The sequence below is a fragment of the Lithobates pipiens genome, unplaced genomic scaffold (genome assembly GCF_037356315.1).
Source record: "Lithobates pipiens isolate NorthernLeopardFrog02 unplaced genomic scaffold, aLitPip1_a1.2 Scaffold_25, whole genome shotgun sequence".
Taxonomy (NCBI): Eukaryota; Metazoa; Chordata; class Amphibia; order Anura; family Ranidae; genus Lithobates; species Lithobates pipiens.
This window is the reverse complement of record NW_027507787.1, coordinates 93,276,153-93,301,394: the sequence shown is the minus strand read 5'-3', so window position 1 is coordinate 93,301,394 and position 25,242 is coordinate 93,276,153. Positions and strand designations below refer to the sequence as shown.

At 41.1% G+C, this 25,242-nt stretch overlaps 1 protein-coding gene across 2 annotated transcripts in view; it reads left to right on the top strand.

Moving 5' to 3' along the window:
* ZFP91 (ZFP91 zinc finger protein, atypical E3 ubiquitin ligase) overlaps positions 1-25,242 on the top strand; it is a 124,302-nt gene that overhangs the window by 80,674 nt on the left and 18,386 nt on the right. The window contains exons 5-10 of one of the 2 annotated variants that reach the window (XM_077454704.1): positions 968-1,069; positions 8,070-8,162; positions 11,870-11,986; positions 15,217-15,267; positions 19,575-19,653; positions 24,356-24,470. In XM_077454704.1, the coding sequence (XP_077310830.1) occupies positions 968-1,069; positions 8,070-8,162; positions 11,870-11,986; positions 15,217-15,267; positions 19,575-19,653; positions 24,356-24,470 (557 nt within the window). The remainder of the gene's footprint in view (positions 1-967; positions 1,070-8,069; positions 8,163-11,869; positions 11,987-15,216; positions 15,268-19,574; positions 19,654-24,355; positions 24,471-25,242) is intronic. The other variant, XM_077454705.1, reaches the window with a different exon arrangement.

Here is a 25,242-nt window from a genome sequence, read left to right as displayed (position 1 = left end):
CTGGCTTCTGCTCTCCAGCTGTCAATCAGGCAGTTAGGTGGATCCCAACAGTATGGTTGGGATCCTTCCAGAGCCTGGAGTGGCTGCCTCTTTAGCTGATTACAGACCATTTTTGGTCAAATCTGGATCATGGGAGCACTCCAGTGACCCACAAGAGAAGTATGACCAAAAAAAGCTTTGGCCATACTTCTCTTTTGATTATTTTATTGAATACATTGCAAAATGATAGCAGTGCAAACAAGCTATGTGTGTATATTAAAACAGAGCTCACTCCCACATACGTGACTTCCCTTGTCAGTTCCCCTAATAAAATTTGTATTAAAATAAATAAAATTACAATTCATCAATCAATTAATAGCGACATAAATTAATAAAAAAGTATATATAAATGATTCCAGTCCATCCACTGAGACTCTCTATATCACATGCAGAGATGCAGTGATTATACATAAAAAGCATAAAAGTTCAGTCTTTGATGCTTAGCAACTTCTCACCATGTTCCCATGTGGCCAGGGACTTACTAGATGATAAGGACCTCTACATATATAGAAGGTCTGAGAGCCTCTAATGAGGAAACACTGTAAGTGGAAGGGGGTCAATGACATCATCACACTGCATTTATATGTACTCGTGCAGTCTGCAGTTTTGGAGATCTAGAAGATAATGGGAATAGATAGTTTGCTGAGGAGCCAGGAGGAATAGTATGAGTAGTAGTACATCTAAGCTCACATACATAGGTGTAGGCGTGAATGCTGTCACATTGTTTTCACTTATTTGATTCACAAACACAGCAGCTTTTTAATTGTGTTTTACTTTTTTTTTTTTTTTGGGACAAATTTAGAGAAGGATATGTATGAGCACAGAATTTGGATTATTTTTATGTAAAATTATACAATCATTTCAAGTGTGCAGTTCTTCCCTCTTGTTCATGATTATTCACCTCCTTGTCCCTTCCTCCTTACCTCAGTGAGACAGAAGACCAGGAGGAAGACATCTTAATAAGTGAGGAAGACGTTCCATTCAAGGATGACCCCACTGATGAGACATACAGGCCTCCTCAGTTAGAAAGGTATGGTATGTCCCATTCATTTCATATCACTCTTTCTTCCATCTCCTCCTGTTTGCATCTTCCTTCATTTTAGGGAAGCAGATAGTACCTTCTTTAAACCTATATTCGTATATGTGCATTTTTTAGGTGAAATAAAAAATGGAGTGTCAACAGCAATTAAAACATGTTAGAACATCTTTCAGATTTTTATTGCTAAATTAGGTTGGAAGTGAAGCTAGATTTGAAAAAGCTTTGTGTTCAGAATGCAGGTGCCCACCAAACAGTAGATAAAGACTTGAAGTACAAGTTAAACAATTAATAAATATGGAAATTCTTTATTTAAAAAAAAAAAAAAATATATATATATATATATATATATATATATATATATATATATATATATATATATATATATATAAAGTCGACACACCCCTGTTAAAATGTCAGGATTCTGTAATAATTTCTGTAAATAATTTCAGAACTTTTTCCACCTTTTAACGTGACCTATAAACTGTACAACTCAATTGAAAAACAAATGAAAATCTTTTAGGAGGGGAAGTAAAAATAATAAAATAAAATAATGTGGTTGCATAAGTGTGCACACCCTCTTATAACTGGGCATGTGGCTGTGTTCAGAATTAAGCAATCACATTCAAACTAATGTTAAATAGGAGTCAGTACACACCTGCCATCATTTAAAGTGCCTCTGATTAACCCCAAATAAAGTTCAGCTGTTCTAGTAGGTCTTTCCTGACATTTTCTTAGTCACATCCTACAGCAACAGTCATGGTCTGCAGAGAGCTTTTAAAGTATCAGAGGTATCTCATTCTTAAACGTTATCAGTCAGGAGAAGGGTACAAAAGAATTTCCAAGGTGTTAGATATACCAAGGAATACAGTGAAGACAGTCATCATCAAGTCAAGAAATTATGGCACAACAGTGACATTACCAAGAACTGGACGTCCCTCCAAAATTGATGAAAAGACGAGAAGAAAACTGGTCAGGGAAGCTGCCGAGAGGCCTACAGCAACATTAAAGGAGCTGCAGGAATATCTGGCAAGTACTGGCTGTGTGGTACATGTGACAACAATCTTCCGTATTCTTCATATGTCTGGGCTATGGGGTAGAGTGGCAAGACGGAAGCCTTTTATTACAAGTCTCCCAAAAGCATGTGAGAAAATGTGTTATGATCTGATGAAACCAAGGTTGAACTTTTTGGCTATAATTCCAAAAGACGTTTGGCACAAAAACAACACTGCACATCACCAAAAGAACACCATACCCACAATGAAGCATGGTGGTGGCAGCATCATGCTTTAGGGCTGTTTTTCTTCAGCTGGAACAGGGGTCAAGGTAGAGGGAATTATGATCAGTTTCAAATACCAGTAAATATTGTCACAAAACATTCAGACTTCTGCTAGAAAGCTGAACATGAAATGGAACTTCATCTTTCAGAATGACAACGACCCAAAGCATACATCCAAATCAACAAAGAAATGGCTTCAACAGAAGAAGATTCAAGTTTTGGAATGGCGCAGCCAGAACCCAGACCTGAATCCCATTGAAAATTTGTGGGACGATACCCCGGCTAGATTGGTTTGTTTCATTCCAACTTACTCTCTTCTCTGCTTCCGGGGATGCTCTCAGGCCGGTACCATGACACACATCTGGTGGACGTGTCCAAGAGCATGCAGATTATGGGTCAGAGACTCGTGCCTTTCTCCGCACCTTATTTCACACCAATCTGAAGAGGGACCCCTATGAGGCTCTCCTAGGCAAACCAATTATGGAACTACTTCGTCCAGAATGCCAGCTAGCGCTGCATCTGTTTACTGCAACTAAACTGACCCTAGCAATAGCCTGGAAGACACCCATACTTAGATTTGAGGCTGTTAAACATTGTATGAATGACATTATGGTAAATGAGAAGCTGACAGACATAATTTCAAACACTCACGATAAATTTCTTAGGATCTGGTAACCTTGGATCGTCTACATATGACCTACCAGATTCGATTCTACGCTCATATCAATCTAATATCTGCTTGCCCCCAACCCCGCAGATCCCCCCTTTCCCTCTTACTCCTACTCTCATTCATTCTCCTTCTTAGTCATTCTTCTCCTCCTTTTTCTTTTCTTTTTCCCTTGCTCTTTTATATATCCTGTCTCATCAGGCCACCAGGCTTGAGCCTGGCTGGCATGGTCAGATGGTTAATTTTCAGCATTATTATTTTGTATTCCCTCTAAATTATCTCCATAGAATAGATGGTTTGATAAAGCGCTGTATGCAAATGCCCATTTGGGCGCTCTCTGTTTACACTCTAAGCAGCGTGTTCTAGGATGCTGTAGCTCTAGGAGGGGATACTCACCCCACAGTTGTTCTACTTTATGGACCTGAACATATTAATGCACTCCTTTTTTATTTGTCTTCCTTTCGTTTATGATATCTTATGTTTATCTCCTATGTGACCATAGAAGTGATGAGCTGTACTGGTGAATTGATTGTTAATAACAAACCTTTGTACCAGAAAATCTGTGGGACAATCTGAAGAGGGCTGTGCACAGGGGATGCCCTCACAATCTGATAGATTTGGAGTGTTTTTGCAAAGAAGAGTGGGCAAATATTGCCAAGTCAATATGTGCCATGCTGATAGACTCATACCCAAAAAGACTGAGTGCTGTAATAAAATCAAAAGGTGCTTCAACAAAGTATTAGTTTTAAGGGTGTGCACACTTATGCAACCATATTAGTTTTAGTTTTTTAGTTTTACTTCCCTCCACCATTGAGTTGTACAGTTCATAGGTCACATTAAAGGTGGAAAAAGTTTTGAAATGATTTATCTTTGTCTCATTTTTTTACATCACAGAAACCTGACATTTTAACAGGGGTAAGTAGACTTTTTTATCCACTGTACACCTGATCCTTCCAATTAAAAAGAAGTTTTATTTAACTTGACCTTCCTGCTGATCTGCTCCTTTTGCACTCTACATCCATATTTGTATTTCTTTTCACATCCTGTCTCAGACATGGAACAGAAGAAGGAAGGAACTCTTGCACCTTTGATAGTTGTCACCAGAACAGGTGACTTCATTAAGTGTATTTTCCTTTACCTCTGTTCTGGAGACAAGGGAAACATTTTAGACTGCCCTGCAGTCTCTTTCTTGCTCTGTCCATGTTACAATGGTCACTAGGGCAGAAAGTGAGAGCGAAACTTCCCATTCAGACAGCAATGCAAACCCCAGAGAGGTTTCCAACTTTTTCCCAAACTTAACGAACAATTCCTGGATAAGCCTAACTAATCTTAAATATCCTCCCTCTGCCCTCCTAACATCTATGCTAACTAACCTGTGTAAGAAAGATGCATATACATGCCTATTTTCAGGCCGCTCTGGTCCGGTTACGTCATCTGCTTCCCTTCTGTCAGGCAGTGGAAGCTGCAGGGGAGAGGAAGGAGTGCTGACAATGGATGGGCCACAGGAAGCCTATGGGTGACGTCACCACTCCCAGGCATTGTCACTCAATGCTGAGAGCTCTCTCCTCTTCCCTGCAGTCGGTGCTGGCGGACACAGCAGGATCACATGACTGGACCGAAGTGGGCTGAAAATAGGTAAGTATATACATCTTTCTTGCATGGGTGTTAGGAGGGGAAGGAAGCATTTTTAAAGTGGCATTAAACCCAAAAGCAAATATTTATATTGCAGCTTACCAATTAGATTTGACGACTGTATTCATTTTCTTTTTTAGGCTTTCTTTTGTTTTCATCTGGTGATCCAGCCAGTAAGTCTTTTGTTTTTCAAAAGAACAATCTGTCCTGCGGAATGTATGTTACAAAGATGAGATAAACCATTTAAAATTGTCAGGGGTGCTTACAATGATTTTTTTTTTAAATACATAAAACCTTTATTCCAAAGGGAAAAAAAAGTGTTGCCGTAAGTGTTTATAAAAGTGTCATCTGGAGTTTCAATTCCTTAGTGTATTTAAATCTGACACTACTGCTATCCAAAGGTGCCACCTGTGCTCTTCATCTAAAGTGGGGCACTCTAATACTGGAGGTGTGTTTCTGGCCAGAACACCAGATGAAAACAGAGGCAAAAAAGCCTAAGAAAAATAAAACAAATGCAGCCACCACATCTGCTGATTGGTAAGCTGCAATGTATTACATTTGTGTTTTTTTCCTTAATACTACTTTAATTCTACTTTAACCACTTGCCGACCAGGCGCTGTCATTATACTGCAGCAGGTCGGCACGATCCCACAAAGTGCCATAGCTGTACGTCATCCCTTTAACAGCTATAGCAGGCGTGCGCACGCCGCCAGCTGCATGGTGGGGAAGCTGATGCGTGTGGCCCTCGGCCGAGAAGTCTTCTGGCCACCTGCGATTGCTCCACATAGCATTAGAACGGGGATCTGTCAATGTAAACAAACTGATCCCCGTTCTATTAGGGGAGTACAGTGTGATCGTCTGTACCTAGTGATTATGAAAAGCGATCTCTCTCTACTCCCTGTCAGTCCCATCCCCCCATAGTTAGAAACACCTCCCAGGAAACACATTTAACCCCTTGATCGCCTACTAATGTTAACCCCTTCCCTGCAAGTGTCATTTATACAGTAATCGGTGCATTTTTATAGCACTAATCGCTGTATAAATGTCACTGGTCCCAACAAAGTGTCAAAAGTGCCCGATCTGTCCACCGCAATTTTGTAGAAGCTATAAGTTTTGCGCAAACCAATCAATATACGCTTATTTCGATTTTTACTAAAAATATGTAGAAGAATACATATTGGCCTAAACTTTTTATTGGGGATATTTAATATAGCAAAAAGTAAAAAATATTGTTTTTTTTTTTTCAAAAACGTCTGTCTTTTTTTGTTTATAGTGCAAAAAATAAAAACCGCGAAGGTGATCAAATGCCACCAAAAGAAATCTCTATTTGTGGGGGGGGGGAAGGACGTTAATTTTGTTTCTGTACCACCTCGCATGACCGCGCAATTGTCCGTTCATGGCCCGGTCATTAAGAGGGGTAAATCTTCCGGGGCTGAAATGGTTAAAAACTAATTTGGTGGGGTTCTACCTTAACCACCTCAATATTGAGATATATATATATATATATATATATATATATATATAAATCCCCAGTACTGTTTTTTTTTCTGGAGGCGATTTTCTGTTATGTAAAAGGGATCTGAGAGGCTATACAGCCACTCGGATTACTTTAACAGGTGGCAAAAGGAGGTCTACCTCCCCTTCCTGCTGCCACCACCTTTACCAGGCTTTCCCATTGGGGAACCTGGTAACGATGTGACCAGTTTGGTTGCATACCCTGGAAAAAACGTCAGGAACAGAAGTTCCTGCACCTTCAAGTTTTGGTTTGTTTGTTGACAAGCCTGTCATGACCCATGCTATCACAGGGGATGTTGTTCATTCTGTATGATAGTAATAAAGTTAATCCAAAAACTATATAAATAAATGAAGGCACAGAGTAAAAATAAATAAATTATATATATATATATATATATATATATATATATATATATATATATATATATATATATATATATATATATAATTTTTTTTTTTTTTTTTATGTGAAGTTCACCAGTGCTCTTGCGTGAATCGTAAATGTGATCGCACCACCCATGAGGTATAATCACAAACGTCCGAGCAAAAGCAACAATTCTAGCGCCAGACCTCCCTGTGTATAGCTAAACTGGTAACCTGTAAAGGCTTTTAAAGCTTCGCCTATGAAGATTTTTAGGCACTGTATTTTAGCTCTGTACCATAGGTGTGCGTAGTTTTAAAGTGTGACATGTTTGGTATCTATTTACTTGCTGTAAACATCATCTGTTATATTATTCCCAAAACAATTGGGTATTGTGTATGTGTTCGCTAAAATGTATTAAAGTGTATTTCTTCCAAAAAAAACTTGTTTGAATAACCACTGCGTAAATATCGTGCAACATAAACAATTGCAACAGCCACCATTTTATTCTCTAGGACCTCTGCGTAAAAAATATATATTATGTTTGGGGGTTCTGAGTAATTTTCTAGATTTTTACATGTAGAAGAGAAATATCAGAATTGGCCTCGGGGTCAAGTGGTTAAAGTTCAGAAAAATACACAACTGCAGTGGGGCCTCCCTGCACTGCAAGAGTTAAATGCTCGATAAGTATAGGGGTAGAGGTGTAGGCTGTATTACTTATCTTATTCCTCGCTCCAGCAGGCTTCCTCCATGCTTGGCAGCTGCACTCTGACGTTATTACATACAATGCAGGATATATAGTCCTGCATTGAATGTGAGGATGGCGAGGGCCCACCCACAACTTGAATCGTCAGAGAGAAGAGGAGAAAGCCGGAAGCCTGCCAGAGTAAGGAAAAAGGTAAATATTTGTAAAAAGTATTACATCTTATTCCTCTACGCTGCACGGGTACTTTTTTTTTTCTTTTTTTTTATCCCGGAGTTCAGCTTTAATAACCTAAAATATTTGTCTTTATAATTGAGCATTCCAGTTTGAGCATTCCCTCGGTGCTATGGAATCCATCTTATGAATCCATGTTCACGCACCTGCAGATGCTCACATATATATTTTATTGTCTTTCTTACTGTAAATTGAGAACCAGTACGGGTTCACTTAATTTGCACCACCCCAGATGCACTTATTCTTTCCTTTGCTCTCCTACTTCTCCATTCAGCCATCGGGAGCAACAAGAGAAAGCTCTGTAAGTTAGGGTTGGGCATATTCTCCCACTGGAGGTCTTGGTGGCCAATCACTATGTACGTTTAACTTACTAGGTACAGAGTGATGAAAATCCCAATTTCCCTTTAATGGAAAACCACTAAAAACACTTGTAAAATAAAATATAATAAACTGAAGATACGTCTGAATAGTTGAGGCAACAGATTCCCTCTTTGAATATTTAGTGCCAGGCATTTTATAAATTAATCTCTAAATTGACAGGGCCTTTTTGGTCCTTTCCACCCCTTTCACTTTGCTTCTTTTCTCTCCTTTGCTCCTCCTCAGTGAGGATGAAGAAGACGATGAGGATATCTTTAGTGAGGAAGAAATTTATAAAGACGACCCCAGAGACAAGAGCTACAGACCCCAGATGAACAGGTAGAGTGCTCATGTGTTCATCTTTCACTGCTTCCCAAAGAGAACCTGTTAGGATCATCCTGGCTTTACTTCTTGGTGACACATGGATCAGATATGAAGATTGGCAGTTTAGGCTTTGCAGGCTGCTTGTTCCAGGTGAATGAAGCCAGGATCAGGAAGATGGCCCTGCGGCATGTTCATAAACAAGTTAGCACTGGCAGCTGGTATAATATCCTGACAGGTTCTCTTTATAGAGTTTCTTCAGAAAGAGTAAAGTAAGCTTTCCACTTGATGTGGGTACATAGAGAACCCTCTGTGTCAGCAACGTAACCCAGCAGATTAGCTGTTCACCTAGCACTGCACAAATGAGACTGCCAGCATTTGGCAGCACTGCTGAGCATCTTTAGGATGTCAGACCCCTTTTCGAAATGCATTGGTTGCCAGCATGGAAAAAAGTGTCAGATGGGATCAATTAAGCTTAGGAACTCCATCTACTGTAAATGTAATGGGATCTCAAGAGCATAAAAAGAAAGATTATTGATCTTAAAGTGTTACTAAACCCACAAAAGTAAAATCAGTCTGTATATGCAGTAAAGTATGCTTGTTATACTCACTGTAGAACCTAAGGGGCTAATCCTGTGCATTGTGTAAAAAGGCTGTTTGATCCTGTCTACTCTGATCCCTTCTTTTACTGTCCCCAATCCATCTGCTGATAGAACAGAGCCCTGGAGGCATTCTGCGCTTGCTCAGTTTGGTGTATTTTGCTAAAGAGTTTTTTTTGGGGGGAGGGTGTATGTGATCAGCACATGGCCAGTCAGCACTGTCTAGATAGAAAGTCAGGGGTGATGCAGCCTTATAGGACAGTCAGAGGAGAATGAAAACTCTTATAACCTTTAACCAGTGCTTAGACGGACTCTGATAGAAGTCACAAGACTGCTATATACTGCTGATGAGAAAAGGTATTTAGCTATTTATATTTACGAAAATAATTGCATTTCCATGTTCTGTGTACTGTTGGAAACCAGATATAGTGAATGCAGGGTCCTGGGTTTAGTAACACTTTAAAGGAGTTGTAAAGGCTCATGTTTTTTCATCCTATGCATTAAGGTGAAAAAACACCTTGCAGTCCACAGCCCCCTGGAACCCCCGTTTTACTTACCTGAGCCCCGAATTTTCATTGGCGTGTCCCCGCCGTCCATCTCTCCACAGGTTCCCAGCTCTTGATTAAATAGACTGATAGCAGCGCAGCCGTTGGCTCCCACTATCAATCAAGACCAGAGATGCGGGGGGCAAGTCCAAGTCCTGCATTTGGCCTCTATGGACGCCGAACGCTGGACTTGGGAACGCTACCACAAGGTAACCCCCTCAGGAGAGCGATTCTCCAAGGGGATTATCTAATGCGTGGAGGAGTCGCAAGAGCTGCCGAGGAACCCCAGAAATGGATGTTTGGGGCCACACTGTGCAAAACGTGCTGCACAGTGGATGTAAGTGTGACATGTTTGTTATTTAAAAAAAAATTTAAATTATCCTTTAGTATCACTTTAAGAGCGTACAAAGAAAATGTATGTGTCCTCAGTGCTGGTATATGTAGGCATTCTGAGCAGGACAGTCGATTGGCAGAGGAAACCTCTAATGGGACAGGTATTCTGTTTTTATAAATATTATAGACACACTCAGACTTTTGTTGCTGATCTCCATCTGAAAATACTAATTTCCCTGCTACTATGCTAATCCTCTTAGGGGGGTAATGAAATAGGCAACTGAAAAATTTAGCATTCTTTTGCAAAATGGAGCTCTGCATGTTAATCTCCCGAGGATATGGTATTACATAGGGAGGATTTGGGCAAAAGTCATTAAGGTGGACAAACCCTCTAACCAGTTCTTGCCACGGTTTATTTTAGATCTGGTTTTAGAATTTATAGAGCTCCGAGTTTGTCCCATGAAAGGTAAAGCAGTATTAACCCCAAAAACAAAAAATGATTAAAGCACAATTAAACCCTCCTATCCCTTTAAGCCAAGGAAGCTACCATTTTAGTCTGTGTTTGATCTGCAAATGCCATGATGTTGCACATGTGATCAGTTATGACTCCAGCCATCTGATGATTTGACAGTTTGCTTGAGAGAAAAAGCAATGTGACCATTACATTGCCCTCATGCAGAAATGTAACTGTGTTTTGAAACCATTAAAAAGATGGGTTTAGTTCCACTTTAAATTGCAGCTTACCAATTCGAAGATGTAGTGGCTGCATTAGCTTTCTTTTTTTTGGGGGTTGTGATGGACCCGTCCCACACTCTGCTTGAGTGCTTCTGTCAGTATACCACTTCCTCCTTATGAACATAGATATCAGATATTCTATTCGCATATTGCAAAGAACTAGGCAGGACTCGTTTGGCTGCAAAACTGGAACTTTTATTGAGCAAACATACATATAATATACAGTTCTGTGAAAAAGTATTTGCCCCCTTTCTGATTTTTTTTTTATAGATTTTTTGCATATTTGTCACACTTAAATGACATAGATCATCAAACAAATTTTATTATTACACAAAGATAACCCGAGTAAATAAATTATATTTAATTTATTAAGGCAAAATGCCGTCCAAGCCTGCCTGGCTTTATGTGAAAAAGTAATTGGCCCCTAAACCTAATAACTGGTTGTGCCACCCTTGGCGGCAACAACTGCAATCAAGCATTTGCGATAACTGGCAATGAGTCTTTCACATTGCTGTGGAGCAATTGGTTTAGATGAAAGTATATTCAAATGTTAGAATGGCCCAGTCAAAGTCCAGACCTAAATCCAATTGAGAATCTGTGGCAAGATTTGAAAATTGCTTTTCACAGACACTTTCCATCTAATCTGACAGAACTTGAGCTATTTTGAAAAGAAAATGGACAAAATGTCACTCTCTAGATGTGCAAAGCTGGTAGAGACATCCCCAAAAAGACTTGCAGCTGTAATTGCAGTGAAAGGTGGTTCTACAGAGTATTGACTGAATACAAATGCACACCACACTTTTCAGATATTTATTTGTAAAAAATGTTGAAAAACATTTATAATTTGCTTTCCACTTCACAATTATGTGCCACTTGGTCTATCACATAAAATCCCAATAAAATACATGTTTTTGGTTGTAACGTGACAAAATGTGGAATGTTTCAAGGGGTATGAATACTCTTTCAAGGCACTGTACACCTTGCCTATACCCAGCATCTTCCTCAAACCCTCTTTACACAGGGTGATTGATCCCTGTAGGCTGTAGAGGGTGAGCCTGCTGGGTCTCTGTTATAACTCTACTTTCTGCACAGACTATGTGCAGCAGAATGATGATGTCACTGCTATTAATATCTAGGTTTGCAAAGTCATTGGGCACACACAAAGCGGGTTTATATCTTTTTGTAAATATTTCAATAAAAGCTTTTTTGTTCTGAGTTCCGCTTTCGTGTTAAACTTCAGTTAAACTCTAGGAATTCATTTTTAAAGGTTAGGGTCAAACTAATGACTAGAAGTACAGGAGAGTGTTGGAACATTTTGAGACTGCTTAGTTTTGGATGCTGAAATATCATACTCCCGGTGCCAAAAACAAACACACGGGACACAATGAATGCTGTGCCAACGATTACACCTGAACCTTGCAAAGGTGACCTGAAGCAGAAAAGTTACCCTGCATTCTCTTCTGCTTCTTTGGTTCTTTCTGGCTGTCCTAGTAACATTTATGTATTCTCTTAGGTCATCTGGAGGACCCAGGCGCAGAGGTCCACGCAGCAGGAAAGAGTCGGGTACTGTGGAAGTGAAGATGGAAGTGAAGGAGGAGAATCCAGTTCCAGGCCCAGAAGCACCAAGAAAGTAAGTGTTTTAAAGCCCATTTCATAGGGAGGAACCTTTTAAAGGGGAAGTAAATGCAGGGAAAAAACCACACCCGGTAAGGCAAAGGCATAATGAGCTAGTATGCATAGCATACTAGCTCATTATGAATAACTTACCTGAGATGGATGCCCCTGAATCGACCCTCGTTCTTCTCCTCCATCTCCGCCATCTATCCCGGAGTGACTTCCGGGTATCATGGCTCCAGCACTGTGACTGGCCAGAGCCGTGATGACGTCACTCCCATGCATACGTGCGTGAGCCGCCACTAGCGGCATGCTCAGTGCGCCTGCACGCCGCTGTTTACGCCGGGTATTGCGGCTCCGGTGCTGTGACTGGCTGGAGCCGCAATGACGTCACTCCCGAACATGTGCATGATCGCCGTTAGCAGAGGCATGCTCAGTGCCCCTGAGTGCTGCTGTCTAAGGAGCATGCACCGTAGACATCGATGCCAGTCTTTTCCAAATATCTCCTAAACCGTGTAAGTTTAGGAGATATTTGTTGCACCTACAGGTAAGCCTTAATCTAGGCTTAACTGTAGGTAAAAGTGGTCCCAGAGGGTTTGCAACCACTTTAATGTTACAATGACGTGAGAAAACTGTAAAGCCATCTACTGGATGGAAAGGAGCAAATGTAAAAACTTTTTTTTTTTTTTTACCAGGAGCTATCTAGCTATACTAGTTTGTATATGGATGTTTTAGTGTTGCATTTTGGACTCATGGTAATAAAAAGAGTGGCGTGTTTTTTCTTTAGGAATTGGTTGGGCTTTATTGGCAGTAGTTTTTTTTGAAAAATGTCAACCAAGTTAAAGTGTTTGTAATCCTTTTTTATATATATATATATATATATATATATATATATATATAAACTGGATCGAATCAGGCTCAGTTAAGAAAAATGGGGGTCGGGGGGGGGGGGGGGGGGAGCTGCAACACAGAAGATTTTTCTCCTTAATGCATAGAATGCATTATGGTGAAAAACCATGAGGCTCCATTCATACCTTGCCATTTTTGTGCTGTAAGCCTCAGCTCTAAAAACACCTAACAAGACAAATTCCATTGGCCCCTGTTCACATCTGAGCTTTCTGTCGTCTGAAGCAAAATGCCCATCGCTCAAAAAAGTATAGGAGCTTCTTTTTTGGCAGATTAAAGGCATTTTACTGCTTTTACATTGGCCATCTTTTAACCTTGAAAACGCCTGTACAAAAACGCTGCAAAACTCTGCAAAAACGCCTGTAAAATAGCAACACCTAGATGTGAACAGAGCCTAAGAATGTACAACCACTTTAAGGAGGGTGTCCTAGTGGGTTGTGGACATAGAAACATACAGCACTTCACAAATGTCTGTATAGTAGAGGGTACGTTACATGCAGATTGTACAACTTATTGGTTTAACATGTGTACAGGCAGGATCAAAATAATAAATGATGTAGAATAAGAAAGCCCTGTAGCTTGAAGTTGCATTGTGCTTTTGAAGCCATTGCTTTACTACTACTAAACAGATCCTGCCAGTAACATAGTGATGACGCCAACAGGTAAAACTATGCAACTTTATGATGCTACTACTGCTCACCCACTGCCCTGGCAAGGCTAAGCACCAAGAGAGAAAAAATGGTCACGTGACCGCTTGGCAGAAAAAAAAATGTTTATGGAAATTTTAAAACCAGAACAGTTACTCTGGGATCCATTCCACCCCAGCACAGCTGATTTCAGAGCAGGTTTAGCCCTTGAGGCCACCACGCTGCCTTCAGTTGTCCAGGGGAAGTAAACCACTGGTCCTCTGCCATGCCTACCCATTCCTCACACCAACCTCACCACTGTGTCCTGTAGTGACATGGGAATCAGTGAGAGGAACCATAGCACGCATCATGGTCTGCAGAAGATGAACATTCCCGGAAGTGTTGGTTTCTGTAACAAGACTTCATAGGAAAAAAAATTTAATCGGCGGAGGGGGGATTGGCAGAAAAGGTTCGTTTATGCTTTTTTTTCAACTTGTACAACGTTAAAGTGGATCTAAAGTAGAGCTGCACGGTTCTGGCTAAAATGAGATTCACGATTGTGACAGACCTAGCCGGGACACAGGCTTTTTGAGAGGACTGAATGCGAGCCTCTTGCCGATCGATTATGAGCCCTGGATTTTAAGGGGCACAGGGTGAATGAGAACCCCACTATAATCTGTGCTAGTCAGATTCAATGCTGTATATATGATGTGTGTTGTCTCATGCTGTTGGGACACACACTGTCAGATGCTAATGTCATTAACTCTAGACACCTGTCTGTTGTGTCAATGAGTCTAGTAGCTTGTAAGGACATTCCAAATGTTGTTGTTTGTGCTAATTAATCCTTTGTTTATGTTTATAGTAATGGTTATTGAATTGTGAGCTAGGAGCCCAAAAGTCTTATCCCTTCAGTCAAACTAGTCTGAGTGTTGATTAGATAATCAGCTCATGCTAATTAGGTTAGGTTTTAGTCACCCCGCTGTATATATATTTTGTGTGAGATCTCAAATAAAGGTCATTCCTGATGTCCTCCAAGACTGGTGTCGTCTAGTGCTTGGGGATTCATATAGCCAGATCCATTGGACTTGTGTTCCAGGACTTAGGAAGGGGGATGCTTTCTTTTGACAGCTGAGTGAGTAGATAATCTCCCCACTTGTTTATATGAAAGAATCGCCTACTCTCAGCGGAAGAGATCAAAAGGGGGGGTGAATCGAGATTGCGTTTTTTTTTAACGATTAATCGTGCAGATCTAATCTAAAGTCAAAAGTTTTTTGTTTATGCCTTAAGGTAAAAAAAACCTTTCCCTAGCTGCTCCTCCCCCTCTTCTTACAAGACACATAGGCAGCAGCGGGGGTCATTGGCTCCTGCTGCAGTCAGTTAAGTACTGTGAAGGGGGGTGTGGCCAAGCCGCACTCTGTGTGTCTATGGGCGTAGGCAACCTGGCTCAGAAGCGTGCCCACATAGGTGCCCCCTTAGCACAGCAATTTGAGGGGGCTCTCGGAAAAGAGGAGGAGCGGACAGCACTGACAGGGGACCACAGAAAAGGAGTTAAGAGACTACTCTGTGCAGAGCAGATAAGTATAACATGTTTTTATTTTAGGGGAAAAAAATACTTTAGTATCACTTTAGAAGGCTTTTGTAGGTGTCACCTGCACCCTAAAGTCTTTTTATATTTGTAATTCTAATTTTCTTTTTCCTGCATCCCTTCTCACAGGAGGGGGCGCAAGCGCAAGGATGACAAAACTCCAAAGCTCCCAAAGAGGCGGTGAGTAGATACTTGTGTAAGAAAATGAACTGCAGTTTTAGTGTGCCATGGCACACACACTGTGCTTCCTGAGACTTCAAAGACCTACATAGTTAGGTCTGGTTCACCCTACTGCGGCTCTGCAGGGCCACACTTTGCACAGGGAAAAGTTCCAGAGCAGGAAGCAGCTGATGGGATTTCCAGTAGGATTAATGACACCCACGTGCATCTCCTGCATTTTTCTGTGCGGGTGGTTGCGGCTGCATAAACAGGTGTGGACCCGCAGCAGAAATCACCCGCACAAGTGTGCACCACACATTAGTCTGGTTGAAAAAGGGACACAGGTCCATCCAGTTCACCCCACAGAGGAAAAAAAACATTTTTTTTTTTTTAGCTGACCTTATGTATAAAAATCAAGCAAGAAAATACCACACCATCAAAATGTATCATTTACGCAGCCCTTAGTGTGAATAGAACGAAACTCATGGGAATTTTAGAGACAGTATCACAGTGTGCTAAATCCTCCACATGCAGAGACATGCAAGACCACTTCAGGTTTTAATTCTGCTTAGAAAAAAAAAATATTAACTAGAAGTGAAACTTTGACTAGTTGACTAGAAGACGATGTCATTGCGACTAAACTCTTTTTTGCAGCGATAAACACATTCGAGAAAGGAGCCTAGGCAGGCTGAGTTTTGACTCCTAGTCAGTAAGCTTTTTTGTTTTTTGTCTGTTGAGGGACATAGGAAGATAGATAGTTACATAGTAGGTGAGATTAAAAAAAGACACAAGTCCATCAGGTCCAACCTATGTGTGTGATTATATGTAAGTATTACATTGTATATCCCTGTATGTTGTGGTCGTTCAGGTGCTTATCTAATAGTTTTTTTAAACTATCAATCCCCCCCCCCCCCCCACTGAGACCACCGCCTGTGGAAGGGAATTCCACATGCTTGCCGCTCTTACAGTAAAGAACGCTACGTAGTTTAAGGTTAAACCTCTTTTCTTCTAATTTTCATGAGTGGCCACGAGTCTTGTTAAACGCCCTTCTGCGAAAAGGTTTTATCCCTATTGTGGTGTCACCAGTATGGTATTTATAAATTAAAATCATATCCCCTCTCAAGCGTCTCTTCTCCAGAGAGAATGTCTTTCACCTTTGTTATATGCTGCTGCCTAAAGAAGGATTGAATATTGTCAAACAAGAAATAAAAAACCTGCCCAGGAAAATGTGCTTTTAGTTACATAGTCTGATTGAATAAAGTCCTTCTAGTTCAACCAATAAAAGAAAAAAAAAAAAAAATCTGACTGGGATGTTTACATTCCTTGTAATAGGAATAAAAGTGATCAAAACTAAAATAATAAAGTAAAATGAACAATAAAGCGCAAATGTCCTCGTGTGCTCGCATGCATAAGCGAACACATAAGTCCCGCCCACATATGAAAACGGTGTTCAAACCACACGTGTGAGGTATCGCTGCGAACGTTAGAGCGAGAGCAATCATCGTTCTGTAACTCAAAACATGTAACCAGTAAAAAAAATTTAAAGCGTTGCCTATGGTGGTTTTCAAGTAGCGAAGTTTGGCGCCATTCCACAAGCGTGTGTTTTGAAGGGTGACGTGTTTGGTATCTATTTACTCGGCGTAACTTCATCTTTCACAATATGCAAAAACATTGGCCTAACTTTACTGTTTTGTTTTTGTAAAGCACAAAACTGTTTTTTTTTTCCCCCAAAAAAAAACGCATTCGAAAAATTGCTGCACCGTGCGAGATAAAAAGTTGCACTGACTGCCATTGTATTCTCTAGGGTCTTTGCTAAAATATATATATATATATATATATATATATATATATATATATATATATATATATATATATATAATGTTTTGGGGTTCTATGTAATTTTCTAGCAAATAAATGATGATTTTTACATGTAGGAGAGAACTGTCAGAATTGGCCTGGATGCCCCAAAACGCCTGAAGGTGCTCCTTGCATGTTGGGCCTCTGTATGTGGCCACGCTGTGTAAAAGTCTCACACGTGGTATCGACATGCTTGGGCGTAATAGCAGAATGTGTTTTTGGGGTGTAATTTGTGGTATGCATATGCTGTGTGTAAGAAATAATAATGACAATTTTGTGAAAAGAAAAAAAAAATCTTGATTTTGCAAAGAATTGTGGGAAAAAATGGTAACTTCAAAAAACTCACCATGCCTCATTCAAAATACCTTGGAATGTCTTCTTTCCAAAAAGGGTCATTTGGGGGGTACTTTTCTAGCATGTTAGGGTCTCAAGAATTGAGATAGGCCGTCAGTACTTCAGGTGTGATACAATTTTCAGATATTGGCACCATAGCTTGTGGACTCTATAACTTTCACAAAGACCAAGTAATATACACCAATTTGTACTTATTTTTACCAAAGATATGTAGTAGTATAAATTTTGGCCAAAATTTATAAAGAAAAATTACTAATTTGCTAAATTTTATAACAGATAACAGAAACAAAGAAAAATGTATTTTTTTTTTTTACAGAGTTTTCAGTCTGTTTTTTTTTATAGTGCAAAAAAATTAAAAAAACAACGGTGATTAACCACTTCCCGACCAGCGCACGACGATGTACGTCGACAGAATGGCACGGGCAGGCATATTGGCGTACATGTACGTCCAATATTCGTTGCCGCCGTGCCATCGGGAGCGCGCCGCCGGCGGCGCGCTCCCGCGCTGGTCGGGACCCCCGTGAGTCCGGTCGCGGGACCCGCGGACTCAATCGCCGCGGGCATCCCCGCGATCGTCTCACGGAGCGGCCGAATGGAGGAAATGCTGTATAAACAACATTTTTCCATTCTGCCTAGCAACTAGTGACGCTGATCTCTGCTCCATGTGATTGGAGCAGAGATCAGTGTACACTAAATGAAAGCCCAACCCCCCCACAGTTAGTAACACACCCCTAGGAACACTTAACCCCTACACTGCCACCCACTGGTTAACCCTTTCACTGCCAGTGTCATTTACACAGGAATCACTGCATTTATATAGCAGTGATTACTGTATAAATGACAATGGTCCCAAAAATGTGTCAAAAATGTCCGATGGGTTCCCCACAATGTCGCAGTCACAATAAAAATCGCAGATCGCCGCCATTACTAGTAAAAAAAAAAATAATAAAAAATTATTAATAAAAATGCTATAAAACGATCCCTATTTTGTAAACGCTATAACTTTTGCGCAAACCAATCAATAATCGCTTATTGCGATTTTTTTTACCAAAAATATGTAGAAGAATACGTATCGGCCTAAACTGAGGGAAAAAAATGTTTTTTTATATATTTTTGGGGGATATTTATTATTACAAAAAGTAAAAAATAATGCGTTTTTTTCAAAATTATCGCTCTATTTTTGTTTATAGCGCAAAAAATAAAAACCGCAGGGGTGATCAAATACCACCAAAAAAAAGCTCTATTTGTGGGAAAAAAAGGACGTTAATTTTGTTTGGGAGCCACGTCGCACGACCGCGCAATTGTCAGTTAAAGCGACGCAGTGCCGAATCGCAAAAAGTGGTCTGGACTTTGACCAGCAAATTGGTCCGGTCTGAAAGTGGTTAAATACCACCAACAGAAAGCTCTATTTGTGTGAAAAAAAGGACAAACATTTCATATGGGTACAGTGTTGTATCAGTAATTGTCATTCAAAATGTGAGGGCACTGAAAGCGGAAAATTGGTCTGGTTATTAAGGGGGTTTAAGTGCCCAGTGGTCAAGTGGTTAAGTACATTTAGGAAAGAATCCTTTAGCAATTACTGAGCTGGCCAGAACCAGCTATTGAGGGAGTCTATTCCACATTTTCACAGCTCTTAAGTCCTGTACAGACTATCAGATTTTCTGCTGATTTTTATCTTCAGATTTGCCAAAACCATGTAATGCAAGGGCCTGCCTGATTGCATACAAATTGAAACTTTGAAATTTTGAATTTTGAAAATTTGACCTCATATTATATGGTTTTGGCAAATCTGAAGGGAAAAATCAGCAGAAAATCTGATAGTGTGTATGGGGCTTTACTGTGAAGGAACCTTGGAAAAGTCCAAGGTAAAGAGTGAATGCTTATGCAAAGCATTGTGTGTGTATTAAAGGATAAGTTCACCTGCATGTTACACTGGTATTTAGGATGTAACATGTCTAGTAACCACTGATCGGGGGGTGCAATGCTTTACACGTGCTCATGTGGAAAAAATAATAAATGCATAAATATGTGCGTTTATCATTTATTTATTAGCCCTTAGGCTGCTTTAACAGCTTTTAACGCAGATTTTTTTTAAATTTTCTTTTTGCCCTGTTTAGAAAGAAGCCCCCTCTTCAGTATGTGCGCTGTGAGATGGAAGGATGTGGTACAGTTCTGGCACACCCTAGATACTTACAGGTAAGTAGATGCTCTTCACAGAGTATAAATTAAGTGATTCTGTCACAAAAATAAATCTTTCTCATTAAAGTGTCCCCTCCAAAGAATACATAGAATTCTCACCTCTTCTGCTGCCTGTGCCACTGATCTCTGCAGTAGCGGAGAGAAACTGGCGACTGAAGATCCTGCAAAATACCAACATTCTTGTAGTTTTGATTTTACACTCCATTAGCTGATGTGGGGAATCCCTCCCACAGCGCAGTTGTGTTCTGCTGGCGAGAATCCTTCATTGCCAGCTGAACACCCTGATCACTCCCGGCTGCTATAGCCACAAACGGTGATTGCATGAAAAAAAAAAAAGGGGGGGGGGGCTGGTTTTACTGAAGTCGATCAATGAATTGACTTAATTACAACCGGCCTGCCCATAGATGGATCGAATCTCGGCCGATCCTTGCTGAACTGGCCGAGATTCTATCTATGGTCAGCCTAAATCTTTAACTGCTCAGGTATTATTATGAAAAGAAAAGGTTAGCAATGACAGCCTCCATGCTTTCTTAGTACAGGATTCCATTAAGCCCCTCCTAAACCTGTTTAAAGCAGAAGCAAACCTTCCTTTCCTTTACAGCCAAGTAGGGCGCCACCTGAGCTTTTATTCAGACTGCAGTTTGCCATGGTGCTGCACATGCGATCGGCTTTGGCATCAGCCATTTGAGTGCTTAAAGTTTGTTTGAGAGATGAGAAAAGTGTACTGGCAACTGTGATAGTTATTATCAGAGGCATGCAAAGCAGTGCTTGAATGAGGTTTAAACAGATAATGGCAGAAATAGATGATTTCTTTAACCACTTGCCACCCAGGCCAATTCTGACATTTCTCTCCTACATGTAAAAATCATAATTTTTTTTGCTAGAAAATTACATAGAACCCCCAAACATTATATATGTTTTTTTTTTTTTTAGCAAAGACCCTAGAGAATACAGTGGCGATTGTTGTAACTTTTTATCTTGCACGGTATTTGCGCAGCAATTTTTCGAATGCTTTTTTTTGGAAAAGAAAAAAAAAACTGTAAAGTTAGCCCAATGTTTTTGCATATTGTGAAAGATGAAGTTACGCCGAGTAAATAGATACCTAACATGCTATGTTTCAAAATTGCACATGCTCGTGGAATGGCGCCAAAGTTCGGTACTTAAAAATCGGTACTGTAAATATCCCTTGTAATAGGAATATGGCATGACAGGTCCTCTTTATAGTGAGATATGGGGTCAATAAGACATCTCACTACTAGGCTGGGAAGCCTAAAATAAAATAAAAATAAATAAACCGATCACCGATTCCCAGCCGAAACGGCGCCGGTTTTTTGAATGCAGAGGCCACGCATGACGTCATTACATCGCGCCTGGCCTTCGACTATCAGGGACTCTGGCGACCTTCTGGTCCGCCGGAAATCTCTATGATCAACATCCGGGGCTGGCAGATCCTCTGTCCGACTCATCGATCATAGCAGTGAGTCGGTAGAAGCACCAGAGGGCGGCAGGAGGGGAGTCCCCTCTCGCCATCCCGTAAGAATGATCAAGCAGCGGAACAGCCACTATGATCATTCTTATGGTGTAGGGAATCGCTGGCTGAAAACGGCAATATTTGAATGATGTCTGTAGCTACAGGCATCGTCATCATATACACTCTCAAAGTCTGTCACGTCATATGACGGCGGGCGGGAGTGAGGCGGTTAAAGTGCGATTTTCCTGGATGTGTTGCTGATTATCTGGCTCCAGTATTTTCTGTCTGGTGACAAAGGTTTCAGTTACCTCGATCATGAAGGAGGTAGGCAGGTCTCTAAATGGGAGTAGACGATGGAATTCTATGTTCCAACCACAACAGGGTTTTTCCAACTTCACACATGTAGAACTCCGTCTTTTTTTTGTTTTTTTACACCACACCCAGACCTTACTGATACCATACAATGATTGGCTACATTTTAACAGCGATTCCAGCCCCACAGCAACCCTTATTTGCTTGAATACTGGGATCTGTGGTTGCGCCGCTTCCGCTGTTGTGATGTCATTTCTGCTGGAATAGCGGTGGGCCCAGGACTACGATGATAAGGATGGGCAGATGCATTGTATATGTGATTTGAGGTGTCTTGAGGGACAGGTGATAGTGTGTCATAACTAGATATGGGCTCGGGCGTTTTCGCACACTCCATGTGTCCAGGAAGTCGGTACAGCGCTGCGCTAATCACAGGCAGTGAAACGTTTCCCGATCTCTGCAGCTGCACATCGGGAAAATGTCCCACTGCCTGTGATTAGCGTTGCGCCAACTTCTTGGCGGGCTCTGCACGTGGAGTGTGCGAACACCCCCGAGCCCATCCTTAGTCACAACCAGGAATGAACATGGGAATCAAATTTGCTGTTATAGTCAGCTCCATTGAGCAGAACAAGGAAGATACGTAGTGTTACTAAACCCACAACAGTAAAATCAGTCTGTATATGCAGCATAGTATGCTTGTTATACTCACTGTGGAACTTAAGGGGTTAAACCTATACATTGTGTAAAAAAGCTGTTTTATTATATTATCATTATTATACACGTTTTATATAGCGCCAACAGCTTACGCAGCGCTTTACAATGTATAGGGGGGACAACACAATTACAGTACAGGACAAAAGGTACAGGAGGGCCCTTCTCGTTGAGCTTACATTCTAAAGACATTCTAAAGTTTTATGTTGTATGCATAGATCCTTCCCTCTCTGCACTATCTGGGGAAGGCCAGCTAACACAGGCAGGGTAGCCGACCTGCACATGCTCAGTTGCATCTTTTATGATGGAGAGAACATTTACTACTCAGAGCTAGCCAGGTCACATGCAATTGACATCACACATGTGGTTGTGTATACAGGCTATAGTGGAAATCCCCTCCTACTTGAACTCTCAGCACTGGTGAAACTGCAGTTAATCATGTAACCGTGGTATATGGATCATCCAAAAAGGTATATAGTGGCAGTATTTTAATATAAAAAGATTTATAAGCTGTGGGCACTGTGGGGGTGGATGACCTATTTTCATATTACTGGGTTTAGTAACACTTTAAAGTGGATGTAAACCCTCACATATACCCAGTGAAGTGAACAGCCTCAGATGATACACTGAGATGAAAAAATCTCCCTATATATACATTTTACATGTATATCTGCTGTCTTCAGCTTGCTATATTCTTTAGACAGTGCACATCGTGTTAGAATTTTTCTTCCTGTTCAAGCAGGGGGAGGGGAGTCTTGGCATACTGTGTGTGAGCTGATTGGAGGAAATTTTCCAGCACACCATGGAACGATGCAAACAGCGTCCAAATGGGGGATTTATTGCATGATCACAACACAAAGATAGTGCAACGTTTCGGAGCCGCGCAGGGCCCCTTTGTGCCTGATGAAGGGGCCCTGAGCGGCTCCGAAACGTTGCACTATCTTTGTGTTGTGATCATACAATTAATCACCCGTTTGGACGCTATTTGTATCGTTCCATGGTGTGCTGGCAAATATCTTCACCGTGACTTGAACCAGTATCCAGCTGGTTGTTGCTACAGCACCCAAATCCGAGAGCACATCCAGGAACGTGTGCAATGGGAATATGAAGTAGTACTGATTGGAGCTCAAGGCGCCCCCCTTCCCCCTCCACATAGGCAGAGGAACAAAGAATCGTGGAGAGCTGTGCTGTGAATAGACAAGCTCTCTGCTAACCTATTTATAGCACCCACCCTGACACAAATTTACATCTACTTTTATCTCCTGTGTCAGAGGACTTGTCAGAAGTTATCATGCTGATAACAGAGGAACAGAGCAGCAGCAAGACACAGTGCTTTGGACAGAGATAAGTAAACACTACAAATATATGTGCCTAGGTCCAAATTTCATGAATCGGTTTACATCCACTTTAAGGGTGACGTGAAAGGTACTTTCCTGGCAGGCTTAGGTAAATGTCTCAGTACCCTGCCTGCTGCACACAGAAGTTTATTTATCTTAATGCATAGAAATGCATTAAGATAAAAAACCTTCTGCCTTTACATTCACTTTAAAGTAATTCAAACAGGAAATAAAACCATGCTCAAAATAGCTGCTACAGCTTCAAGGGGGTTATATTGTGGAGATGCAAGTTTCCAGGGAAAATGAGAGCAAACAGTTTCAACACAGGAAAAGACTTATGGTAAATGCTTAGTGGCCCCTGCTCAGGCTAACAAGGTCCCATGAATTGGATGCAGCTGACTAGTAAGGGTGCAGGCTGGGGAAAGGTTCATCCAGACCCAAAGCACACTGCAGAAATAGGAAGAGATAGCCCCGCCGCCACACACCTCATCTGAGTGTTTAGCAGGTAAAAGTAGCCTCAGCTTGATTTATCCAAGCCATGCCTCCAACATGTTTTGCCCTGCCCCTGGGGCTTAATCACGGTAGCGGGGGGAAATCATATTGGGGAGAATGGCTTGAATGAATCAAGCTGAGGCTGCTTTTAATCACCCAGCCTGGACCGAGGTGGTGCAGTAGCTAAGCTATCTCTTCCTACTTTTACACAGGAAAATTACTTTAATGTGGGGAAAAAGGTAGGCTGGAGTTCAGTTTTATTTAGCTTTTCTTATGTGAAAGTGTAAACCACCTGTAAGTAGTTATGGGGGAATTGGATGAATCACTGCGGAAATTGTAGAGGACTTTGAACATGACACTGTTGCCTTTTTGTCTTTAGCACCATATTAAATATCAGCACCTTTTAAAGAAGAAATATGTGTGTCCGCATCCCTCCTGTGGGAGGCTGTTCCGTCTGCAGAAGCAGCTGATGCGCCATGCAAAGCACCACACAGGTAAATATTACCCATTTTGCATATGAAAAGAAGACTAGAGGTGAACAAACTTACAGAGCTCAAGAATCATTCTTTCTTGGAGCTACATTTAAAGTTAATTTACTTGGCCTGAAAAGTACCCAATCTAAAGCTGAAATTTGGGCGGTTTGGCAGGGAGTGGCTGAAATTCCTCCATCCAAAATCAGAAAAATTGTAAAAAGGTGTCACTAAGAAAGGCGGCACCAATAGGAGAATATTAATAAAGTCCACTAGCTCACTGATAATACCGTGTGGATCTAGTACCTAAAGTGGAACTGTATACAAAGAGGGAATCCAGGTAGTTTGCCTGAAAAATTAAGAGCCGTGAAGAGCCACAAGCAGAAGAGCGATTTTAGCATGATAGTGGTTCATACATAGACTGCAGCATAATTATCCACCCTGTGTTAGACCGTGTAAGGATAGCCTTGTCAGAGCTGTATTAAGCAAAGAGTTCCACTGATGTGGCTACCGCCACGTGCATAGGTAGCATGAAGTAAACATACACGGCTCCAGAATGTAATACTGGGAGGCTAATGAAGTAAAAATACCTCAGGAAGATGTATAGTAAAGATTAAATGATCTTATCATCTTTGTTGCCTCTACCAGTATCCTTGGGGATCTCTCAATAGGGCGGTCTTGCTCTTGCTCACACTCTCACTCCTGCCAACACCAGCTCTCCGCAGACTGGATGTGAGTGCCAACCACACTTATGAGGTGGTGTCACTCCCAATCTGTTAGCAGCAGTCAAAAGAGT